At 35.6% G+C, this 12323-nt stretch overlaps 1 protein-coding gene across 1 annotated transcript; it reads right to left on the bottom strand.

The window, feature by feature from the left end:
* Positions 1-2130: 2130 nt before the first annotated feature.
* On the bottom strand, positions 2131-11422 carry LOC115432618 (ankyrin repeat domain-containing protein 10-like). The gene is made up of 6 exons (XM_030153528.1): positions 11203-11422; positions 9619-9771; positions 6881-6972; positions 5613-5821; positions 3883-3927; positions 2131-2754 (listed from the first exon to the last, which is right to left on the bottom strand). The coding sequence occupies exons 1-6, from the start codon at positions 11398-11400 to the stop codon at positions 2462-2464; spliced, it is 990 nt and encodes a 329-aa protein (XP_030009388.1). The 5' UTR covers positions 11401-11422; the 3' UTR covers positions 2131-2461.
* Between the last annotated feature and the right edge of the window lie 901 nt (positions 11423-12323).

Below are 12323 nucleotides of genomic sequence, written 5' to 3'. Positions count from 1 at the left end.
CAAACAACTCCATAAAAAACTTTACAAATTAATGTTTTTTGTACATAAATCTCTTAAACAACTTTTGCTCTGCTCAAAACTATCAAATATTGAACAATTTTAAGGATTTTAACCCTTTAAATCCCAGTTTTATTACTTGAAGTCACTGTTTTTATTTCTGGAAAATAAACAAAAAGTGACTTATTTTACTTTTTTTTTTTTTTACCCCTTCAGTTTTGGATTTGTCTGGTTTCATATTAATGTAAAATAAAACCATAAAATTACAGAATGTATGACTATATTTATTAACGGCTTTGAGATTAAAAATGTGGTTTTACTGGGACATTTTAGTCCTGAATTACTTAAGAGGGAAGTAAATGTAAAATCTAATGATACACAAAAAATGTGTCAGTATTTTTGATTTTCTTTTCACATTCAAGATTGATTTGACACCCCCCCCCCCCCAAAAACAAAAAACAAAACCTAATTCTCCAGCCCTCCAACATTTGTTATATCTAAAACAACTCATTCTTTTTCATTAAAAACATTAGCATCAATAAAACTGTCATTTAAAGGGTTAAAATCCTGGCAATTAGTCTAGTCAGTATTTGATTTTTTTTTAAAATTAGGACTGAAGTTCAGCAAAATATTTGACCCAAAAAAAAAGGCTGAGAAAAATGTAAATCCGTAAAGTTTTTAAGCAGTTTTTTGGAAGTGGACGTTTTTATGCTGAATAACTGTAAAGCATGGTGCACTTTTTACAGTGTTCTGATGATTTATAAGAAAAATTAACATTAGAATCAGAAACTTTGACATAATAAATTATTCATATTTAATAATACAGTCAAAAAGGATGCAGATGAAGAGGAAAAATTCACCCACATGGATAAAATTGTCCATAATGATCTGAAAACAGGAAAACTGAACAGAAGTTCACTCTTTTACTGATTCTGCAAAACGTGTTTTATTATGAAAGAGACAAACGAGTATAAAACAGTCAGTTTTGGCACTGTGTATATAATATTTACACAAGTGGACAGCTGGTGTTGGGCAGGTTTTAGAAAACAAACATGGACAAAAATCTGCAGTATTCATCGCTGTCATTCCAGTACAGCTCTGTCTAACACAATCCATCACCGCTACACAAAATAAATACTTAAAATTAAAGTAAAAACAGTTTTTTTTCTCCCTTTGGTACATGTCAGCATGTCAACAGTTGAACAACAAAAAAAAAAACAACTCCTCCAGATGTGACTGAACAACCGTTTCAAAACCACTGAGTGTTTAGTGTCAAATGTAACCTGGAAAATGAGACTTAAAACCTTTGATTTATCAGTTTAAACCACAAACAGGAGCTGGGATTAATGCACAATATATGGACAAAAGTATGTGGACAAGTTTAATTCAGGTGTGTCTTTTCTAACAGGGGTCTGGGATACAAAACAAGAAGGACTAATGACATAATATAGTTTTATATTGGGATAAATATTGCGTTGGTTAGTTTGGTATAATGTATTTTTTTTTTTATTCTTGACTATGATTTTAAATGTTCTAGCTCTAAATTAAACTTTAAGGAAATATTGATGTTTTTATGTCAAATCATCATGAACAGGACATTTTACAGCCGTAGACATGTGTCCCAATATTTATGTCCATATAGTTTATAAACATAGGTCAGTATAGGCAAGTGTATATATGTATATAAAGGGGTGAGAGCTAATAAGCTATGCTTCTTCTCACTCCTTTATGAATATGACTTTTCTGTTTTTACGTGTATTATTATTTTTTTGCTTCCTTGAATTTTCATTTCTATATTATGTTGTGCAAAGAAGTCAATCGGTAGCAATCAGGAAACTTGTACCATTTCCATATTTGGAATAAATCAATAAAAAAAAAAAAAAAAAAAAATCAATATTTCCTTAAAGGTTAATGGTAATTTTTTCTTCCTCAGTGAGATGTGACAAAAGTAGATGGTTAGTTGTGGTCGAAAATTATTATTTACAGTCAGAGCATGAAAAATTAAGAGGTAGAACATTTAAAATCAGAGTCATGGATAAAAAAAAAGAAGAGATAGGAAGTCCAAACTATCTTTGAGGCATTTTGGAAACAAAAATAACAATTTAACCCAAACTAACCAATAAAATAATATTTATCCCATAATATAAAACTATGTTCTGACATTAGTCATTATTGTTTTGTATCCCAGACCCATTAGAAAAGAAACACCTGAATTCAACATGTCCACATACTTTTGTCCATATAGTGTATTTGTACTTGACTATTTTTCACTTCTTATCTATTTATTTTCTGACCTACACATTGTTTTTCAGCAGGTTTTAAAGCTCAGACGCATAAAAAAAACAAACTTTCCATCCAAAGGGTCCAATCCCACCCATTGGATGAATCGTGAAATGCAAAAATTACAGATAGATAATTAATACCCAGAGTGTCAAGCTGTGGCTGTGGGCGTGGCCTTGGACCCTCAGGCGTCGACTGCCGCCTTCATGTGTCTGTTCTCGGTCTGGACTCGGACCGTCAGCTCCTCGGCCGTGTCTCCGAAGCCGTGGAAGTGTCCGTAATGCAGGAAGTCCCCCCACTCGGGGCCCCGGGGCCCCCAGCGGGCCGGCCTCTGGGACAGGCAGCTGCTGGGACTACCGCCGCGGTGGAGGGAACCGCACATGTCGGCCTCCTGGTTGGCTGAGGGCGGAGACGACGGGCGGTTCTGATCCATGGGAGGCGTGGGAGCGTGGCCGTTGGTAAAGACGGCGTCGTCGACTGTTGGTTTAAAAATAAAAACACGTGAAACACGATCAATCCTCAAATGTTATTTTTGGCCACACTGTGAAATCTGCATAAGTTTAGTCTAACATCGATGATTCACTTTACGTCATTGTTATGACCTGAAAAACACATGACTCAGGTGATTATGCTCCAAAGATAACGATAATGGACTAACGATAATGGACTTGTGATGCACTTATTAACCCTTTCATGCATAGTGGTCACTCCAGTGGACAGTTAGTCACAACTGTTCTGTTGTATATTCATGGATTTTATTGTTTTAGTTCCATATCAGCCCAAACAGTGGACGCTTATGCACCATCCCACACACTGACATTCATACCATTACTGGAACTTTGCTGTTCTTGATAAACCTGATCTGCACTAACATGTTTGAGTGGAAATCAATTGCTTGTTGTTAATAGACTGTAATTAACACTTTTGCTTAAACAAAAAGTTTTTTTGTTTTTTTTTTGCATCTTATCTCCATAAAGTGAGTAATAACTAATATTAGAGTATGTTCAAATGTGACAAAACATCAGATTAGCAGCACTAAAAAAATGAATTTCATAGTTTTCACACAGTATATCAGTGAATACATGTTTCTTTGCTTCAAAAATTAAATGCATGGTGTCCAGCTGAGTGGACATTTTTACACCCCCATGAAAAATAGGTTCATCAAAAAAAATTTCAGTCACATTGTTTTTTTTTCATGCCTAAAGAAGAATAAAAACACTCAGGAAAAAAATCTTGATTAAGGTTCTTATAATTCATGCATGAAAGGGTTAACTCTATGTATTAACTATATATTCAGTTACATGTTAAAGGGCTCATATTTACCTAAACCCACTTTTATGAGTCTGTGAAACATTTATTTGTGTGTTTGGATCCTAATAGTTCATACAGTTTGACTTTGAACCCTCCAGCTGCTGCAAAACTATCTTTAGATTCATTTGGGCAAAAATCCAGTGGATTTCTACAACCTGTTTGAATTCCTGCTTAATTTGTTACGTCTATAACTAGTTAAAGGGTTAATGAAAATAAAGCAGAAGTCCACAACCCGACAGGTAAATGTGCATGTGTGTATCGTCTCTAATTAACTGTGCTGCTTTAATGATCCACCTGAGTCCAGTCCAGATTCGATGCTCATGCCCTCTGCGTCTTCACCTGCAACAGAAAACGCATCAGTCAGATTTAGGAGCCTTGAAGACCAACTGGACTTGTTCCACTAGTGTCCAACACATACACAGGTTATATTATTACCTTTAGAAACAATGAGTCTGTTTACATTCACAATGAAACTCTGATCATTATCTGATTTGGATTATTATGGATCATATAAACAGGATAATCTGATCTGTTTTATCAGACAACAGCAGTAATCGGATTAGAATAAATCAGATTAACACACCTGGATTTAGCCCAATACTCTGTCTTCATGCATGTATAACAGGTTAATCTGATTTATTTAGTTCAGTTACATCTGCACATGTGGAAAATAAAAAGAAAGAAAAATGGAGGTGAAGACAGTAAGAGGGAGTTTGATTCTACCGTTCTGATGTTTTTCAGTTATTTCTGAAGCGCATGTAAACGCATCAGATCCAATTACTAACAGTTATCAGATTTTTATGGTCATGTAAACAGGCTCAGTGATTTCTAGTGCAGATTCTAAATGGTTTTCAGAAAAAATAACCCCAAGCTCTGTTTTTTTGTGTGTTTTTTGCAGTTTTATTATAAATTAATCATAGGCTGTTTCCTCCAGTGCCTCTAACACAGCTGCTTTGAAAGTTGCACAGCAATAACTGTAAAAGTGTAAAAAAAAAAAAAAAAAAAGTAAATGTTCATATTGTCATCTTCCTAAAATAAGTTACAAAAGGACCCTAAATCATTAAATACTCAATTTCTGTTTGTTTGTTTTTTTTCCCCCTGAAAAAATTAAAAAATGTACTAAGGTGATTATTTTCGGAAGGTGACGATGTCTAACATTGTTTTTGTCAATTTTTGTTCCATTCTTCGTGTTTTTTTTTCTGTCATCCATGATGTTTTCTGTCGATGCAGGACCAGGACTCAACAATAAGGTTTGTCCACATGCAAAGAGCAGGTAAAAAAAACTCACTTCAAGTGCACAAAAAAAATTAAAGACATAGTTTTATCCGAGGCTGATGATGTAAATTGAAAAAAAAAACAAAACAAAAATGACAATACGATTATGGCCACTTGCACTTGTTTGTCATGGTTGAACTTAACCTGTAAATTCTTGTGTGTTGTATGTCATGCTGCCTCTTGGCCAGGACACCCTTGAAAAAGAAGTTCTTAATCTCAATGGGATCTTTTTTCCTGGTTAAATAACAGGTTAAAAAAAAAAAAAAAATTAAATTTGAAGCTGTGAATTTGGACTTAGATCACGAGAAACAACCCCTTTTTTTCCCACTTTTTTCATGTTTCAAATTAGGAAAGACGACCAAAAGGAAGTTCTAATCATTAAATATCCTCCTGAGACCCAGCAATTCACAAGACAAGAGTTTTACAGCTTTACCCAAAAGAAAAAGCTGTCAAAGAACATTTCAGAAACAAAATGAAAATAAAAAATATATTGGACAAAATGGTTGCATCATCCTGTTTCCAATCAAGACAATGACTGAATGTAAAGTAATAGTTTTTAATTTGTTATATTGATAATTTGTTTTCCTGCTACTTTTATTCTATTTGAATGGAGCAACTGTAACACATAATCCCCCCCCCCCCCGGTGATTAATAAAGTATTCTGATGATTCTGATCAAAGCCGACCCTTGTACGTTCCTGGTCTCAGGAGGATAACTGAGTACCGACGTGTCTGTGGTGGAATTTTTACCGCTGGTTTTCTTTGTCTTTTTTGTCGGAGTGTTGTCCACAGCGCTCTGCGGCCTCTTCCTGCTCAGCTGGCTTTGGCCACAGGGGGCGCCGTGGAGCCCAGCCAGCTGCCGGAGCTGGTTCTGGGCGTTGGAGATGAAGAGGAAACAGTCGTGGAAGCCCTGAGCGTGGGCCAGGTCTGCAGCCGTCTGCCCGCTGGCGTTTCTCACACTGAAAAAAAACAAACAAACAAAAAACACAAGGCTGAGACATTCACCCACTGTTCAACAAAGAGTAGGTTACAGGTGTTTATTTACACACGACCAACAGGCCAAAACCGAACCACCACAGAGTCCAATCCCTCCCGTGGGATGAATTAGCAAAATGCAAAAATTCCACTGAAAATATTAAAAATCAAAGATGTTAAAATCATTTTCATTAAATATGATCTAAAGTGGGTCAGATCTTTAAAATAATATGCTAATAACTTATAAATAATGACAACTACAAACCTGTCTCTGTTTTAGTGTGAAAAAAGTAAAATTACAATACGGAAAATGTTTACATCTATAAACTATCCTTTAAAAAATGTGAATAACATAAACAACCTGGAATTTCTTAAGAAAAATGTGCAATTTGAACAATATTCTGCCTCAGTTACACATGTACATTATAACCTACAGATCACAGTGGATCTACAAGTACACAAAACATTTAATAACAGGCAGAATATTGGTAAATTTACACTTATTTCTCTTCAGAAATTTTAGGTTTATATTTGTTCAAAACGTGAACAAAATGAAGAGAGATACACACAAAAAAATTACAAAAATTAACAAATATGAACAAAAACAATCAAATGATGTGAACATTACACTAAATTCCATGAACACATTTCAGGTTGTTCATGTTTACACAGGTTATTCACATTTTTAACCTATAAATTATGACAGCTCCAAAAATGTTAAACTTTTAATAATTTGATCAAATTCCACAGTCATTCCACTTATGTGCTTCCATTAACGGCAAGTTCTGACAGGATTTATATGGAGCTAGTTTAGCTTAGTTTAGTTGGTTTGAACCTGGAGTTGCTATAAATACATGAAAATCTGTAGAGAACATATGACACTAATGCCACACAGATGGTGCAGAGGTCGTGTTTTGCTGCTTTTTGAATCAAATACTTGATGTTACTTTGCTATGGGATGGATGCTGTTGATTTGATGGATTGTTCCTGCTGCTGTGGTTGACCTTTGTGTTGTGCGTCTGTTTTATTGGTCTTATACTTACTGTGGTTCAGCGCCGGCTATCAACAGAACCTGGATGCACTCCAGACTACCGGACCGGGCCGCCTTATGGATGGGAGCCTCACCTGTAAAGTCCTGAAAAACACAAGCAAAAGGTGAGTGAAACAGGCTCTGTCAACCTGGGAGTTCAGTTCAATGTGGACAAATACAGACAAAAAAGACAAATACAGGGTGTCCCTAAAAATTTGACATCATTTCATCGCTTAATAATTTGTTTCAAATGTGTTTGCGTATTTGCTCAAAAAAGCGTAATCCTTTTTATTGTTGTGCTTTCAGGAATAGACATGTCGTTTACTGCAACAGAAAAGGCGTTCTGTGTATTGACGTACGCCCAAACTCAGTCAAATGTGAATGCACAACATGAATTTGTTAGAAAAATTCACAGACAAGCACCAACAGGAAAGCAGATTTGGACGTAGCATAAGAAGTTTAAAGAGGAAGGCTGTTTGTGTCGGAAAAAAGGACTCCACTAGTTAGTCTAATTTGCACTACGTAAAAAAACCTCTATTTGCACTACAATTTTATATATATATATATATATATATATATATATATATTTTTTTTTTTACAGACTGTATTCCTGTACATATCCACTCACTGTATAAATACTTCAGTTTGCACTTTCTGTACATATTACAATGTAAAACCCACTGTAAATACTATACACATAAACATATATTTTTAATAGACCAGACCCACACACCCACTCACTGAGTTAAAACTCCAGTTTGCACTCTGTACATATAACACTGTAAACCCACTGTAAATCTCTCCACTGTTGTCTTTGTCTCCAGTGGACTGTTTGTCTATATTGTGTCTAGGTCCACATGTTGTCTGGGTTCATGTTGGAACTGTATATCATGAGCAATGTAAAAACCGAAGCCAAATTCCTTGTATGTGTTCACATACTTGGCCAATAAAGCTAATTCTGATTCTACCGACTTGATGCGGGCCGCATCACAAGCGGCGCACAACTTTGGAACATTATAAAATTACCGTCCCCCAGAATTTTTCATTTGAAATTTGTAGAATAAAACATTTTATGTCCAAAATCAGTCCTATTGAGTATCATTTCTCTTGACCATTTCGTCACTCCGATATGGACATCTCAAATGATGTAATTTTTTTGGGACACCCTGTATATTGTCTTCAGTTTCTCTTATTTTTTCGAAATCGACTCCAGATGCAGTGAATGTTCTTACCGTCCAGATCTGCTCTTACCTGGTGTTCATGAAGAGATAAAAATTAAATATACGACTGAATATGATCACATAAAAATAAGTACAATAAAATGAAAACCAATATTAGCATGTCCTGTTTATATGTTTACAGCACATATCATTCTAGCAATAGAACAGAGCAGGGGTGTCAAACATAAGGCCTGTGGGCCAAAACCGGCCCACCAAAGAGTTCAGTCCCTCCCATGAGATGAATGTATATTAAAAAAAAGAAAACATTTCACTGAAGATATGAACAATTGAGGATGTTAAAATCATTTTAGTTCAGGTTCCACATACAGATCAATATGATCTAAAGTAAAATAATAACATAATAACCTATAAATAATGACAACTACAAACTTTTCTCGAGGTTTTAGTGTGAAAAGGTAAAATTACATGAAAATATTTACATTTACAAACTATTCTTATACAAAATGTGAACAATCTGAACAAATATGAATAACCTGAAATGTCTTAATAGAAGTAAATGCAATTTTACCAATATTCTGTCTGTTATTAAATGTTCTGTGTATTTATAGATTCATTGTGATCTGTGAGCTATAATGAACATGTGTAAATGATAACCTGAGGCAGAACACTGTTAAAATTGCAGTTATTTTTCTTAATAAATTCCAGGTTGTTTATGTGATTCACATTTTTTAAAGGATAGATTGTAGATGGAAACATTTTCCTTAATGTAATTTCACTTTTTTCACTCTAAAACATAGAGAAAGGTTTGGATTTGTCATTATTTATAGGTTATTATGTTATTATTTTACTGGTCTGACCCACTTGTGACCCCTGAACTAAAATAAGTTTGTCACCCCTGCTTTAGAATTTACACTTTGTATTTTTAATGCGTTCTTGTTGTTCCCTAGACCAACACGTGAAAGGAAGGATTTAAAGAGGGAGAAAATCATACAATATTTTTAGCAACATAATCTTATTATAAAAGCCCATTTTAACATTAATGTTTGCAAAACCACTCCCATGTTAAGATCTAATGTTCAATTAATGACAGTGCATCACAAACCTATTAAGTGTGTACTTGATATATTTTAAAGGAATCAGACCAATAACACAGTGTATGTTATTTTTTCCCCTATTTTAGCTGCTTTTAATTTTTTTTTTTTTTATTATAATTTATGTAAGTATTGGATGGCCTTTTGAATTTCATTGTACTTGTTACAATACATATATATTAGTTCTTGTGACCCCAGTTACATGTATCTTATTTTATTTTTTCATCATCAGGACTGACCATTCATAGCAGTGCTTGGTAATATTTCCAGGTCAGATGTCAGAGCGGAATAATAATAATAATAATAATAATAATAATACTAAAAATAAAGTACTAATACATTCTGTCTGTGACCCCTGAACTAAAATGAGTTTAACACCCAATGATTTAAGCAGTTCTCGGTTTCTGATCATGAAAACTCATGGGTAAACCCTGTGTTCCGTTTGCATCCACTCAGGCCGTCACTGTTCCGACACCGACCTGGCTGTTGACGTCGGCTCCGGCCTGGCTGAGCCACACCACGCAGTGAGGATGTCCGCCGAACGCTGCCGTGTGAGTTGGCGTCTGGTTGAAGCGGCTGCTCACCGTGTTCACCTCACAGCCCCTCTGGACCAGGTGGACCACACACTCCAGCTGTGAACCAATCACAACCATTATTCACACAAGCACCGGAATGACACAGGATTCAGAAAAAAGAAAAGAAAAAAGCTGTTGCTGAAAAAAGAATGACTGAAAAATATACAGGACAGAAGGTTCATTTTTAATTACTGCTGTTATCTGATTAAACAGATCAGATTAGACTGTTTACATGATCACTAATAATCTGATAACTCCACAAATCGGATAATGATCAGAGTATTACCTAGAATGTAAACAGACTCATTGATAGTGACTCATTTGTCTGAGATAATCTCCATTTTGAGATGGAACCAGAATACTGATTTGAGTTATTATTCTTTTTTTTTTTTTTTAAATAAAAATGGATAAAACTGTTTCACCAATGAACACAAGCACATTCATCGTGTCACCCTAGGTTTATTTAAATTTTCTCTTATGACCTTTGTTATTTCTTAAAGGACAGTACGTTTACTGAAAAATATACACATCAAACCCATAACACCCTGTAAAGAATTTGCGTATTTTATACTTTTTGTCCTGTAAATGGCTTAGTAGAGCAAATGAAGCTTTGTTCATAGTGAACCTATTTTATGACCGTTTTACCACTACTACTGTACCATTGTCCTTTCATAATACACTATTGGTTTTTATACTTACATGTTATTCTGTTTACTGCTTATTTTCACACTATTTGGACAGATTTGTGAAAATTCTTCATCTTTATATCTCCTCAGACCCAGCAGTGCCGTTTTGTCCTCTGTTTGGGACCGGTTTCATAGCTTTCATAATATAAAAAAAATAAATAAATAAAACGCAGCCCACTGCAAAGGATATTTCCTAAAAATGTATCTGAAAAACTGTGTCATTATTCTGTTTCCAATCAAGATAATTATTTAATGTAAAAAAAAAAAAAAAAAAAAGACCAGAACTTTTACCCTCCTTAATCTCAGGATGATATAATTATTCTAAAACACGTGAGAACTCAGGTTAAACCGAAGTTAAATTCCCTGTTTGTGTACAGAAACTTGACAGTAAATCTGACTCGCACTATGTTTTCACTTCCTGTTTTTCTGGCGCCTTCGTTCTCATTGGCTAAGCTGTAACCAATGAAAACGCTGCCAGTCTAAACTTTTTTTAATCCAAAAAACTTTATTGTACAGAAACAATCAAACAAGTCTGGCTTAGCGTTATCATGGAGCTAGAATACAAAATAAAAAGAAAAAAAGTAAAAACGCTGGGTGTTTCTGGTGCGACAAGCTATTGATTAATATCACTTTATCTTCGGAAAATGTTAACTTTGAAATAGTTTACGACGTATGATTTTCTGAAAAGTTCTCGTTAGTGCGTTAGCTAAAGTAACTGTTAGTGCTGTAATAGAAGTTGACTTGTGTTCCAGACAGACGCCGTTAGAGTCCGTTAATGTCCGTCCGGTGAAGCCCACCCTACCTGTCCGTAATGAGCCGCCCAGTGGATGGGGGTCCATCCGTAACAGGAGTCCTCCGCCGTCAGATGAGCCTGGTTTGAAAGCTGCTCCAACAGTGACACCAACGCGGCTACATCTCCATCCCTGCAGGCGCGGTGGACCGGGAAGCGGCTCTTGAACGCCTCATCAGCGGGCAAGTCCGGCTGTAGAACCAAAGACATGAGGAAACTCTCCAAACTGCTCCGCAACGTTTGTCTGGAGTTTCCTGAACGCCACAGAGCAGAATCAAAAAAGGTTCAAACACAAAGGAAAAGCAGATAAGCTTCTCTAACCGGCTGAGCACACACAAAACCCGGACTGGATTCTGGCACAGGGACCCAACACTCCGGCGTTAGTGTCCGACGGTGGAGGCCAAAGCCCGGAGGGGATCACCCACTATTCGATGGTCTACAACACAGGTGTCAAACATGCGGTCCGGGGGCCAAAACCGGCCCGCCAAAGGGTCCAATCCGGCCCGCGGGATGAATTTGTGAAAAACTGCAAAAATTACACTGAAGATATTAACAATCAATGGTGTCAAAATCATTTTAATTCAGGTTCCACATACAGTCCGATTAGATTTCAAGTGGGTCAGACCAGTAAATATTATCATAATAACCTATAAATAATCACAACCCCAAATTTTCTCATTGTTTTTTGGTGTAAAAAAAAGTAAAATTACATGAAAATGTTTACATGACCAAACTATACATTTACAAAAAATGTGAATAACCTGAACAAATGGAAATGTGTTAAGAAAAGTAAATGCAATTTTACCAATGTTCTGCTTGTTACTAAATGTTTTGTGCTATTGTAATGCACAAGTGTAAATGATAAACTGATAAACCGAGGCAGAATATTGTTAAAATCGCACTTGTTTTTCTTAAGACAATTCAAGTTGTTCATGTTATTCAGATTTTGAAGGGAACTTTCTAGACGTAAACCTGATCATAATAGAATTTTACTTTTTTTTTTTACTGTTATTATTTTACTGGTCCGGCCCACTTGAGATCAAATTAGGCTGAATGTGGCCCCCGAACTAAAATGAGTTTGACACCCCTGGTCTACAATATCCACAGGCATAACAGTGTTGAAAGTGGCTTAT

The sequence above is a fragment of the Sphaeramia orbicularis genome, chromosome 2 (assembly GCF_902148855.1).
Source record: "Sphaeramia orbicularis chromosome 2, fSphaOr1.1, whole genome shotgun sequence".
NCBI classification, from domain to species: Eukaryota; Metazoa; Chordata; class Actinopteri; order Kurtiformes; family Apogonidae; genus Sphaeramia; species Sphaeramia orbicularis.
Note: the sequence above shows the minus strand (reverse complement) of the source record. Positions and strands in the feature narration are given on the sequence as shown.

Bases quoted from the DNA above. Each gene is read 5' to 3' on its own strand.
- LOC115432618 (XM_030153528.1), bottom strand. From the start codon at position 11,400: ATGTCTTTGGTTCTACAGCCGGACTTGCCCGCTGATGAGGCGTTCAAG. The intron at 6,973-9,618 runs GTCGGTGTCGGA...TGTGTTTTTCAG, and splicing joins GAGCCGACGTCAACAGCCAG to GACTTTACAGGTGAGGCTCC. The intron at 2,755-3,882 runs GTGGATCATTAA...TTAAACCAACAG, and splicing joins CGAATCTGGACTGGACTCAG to TCGACGACGCCGTCTTTACC.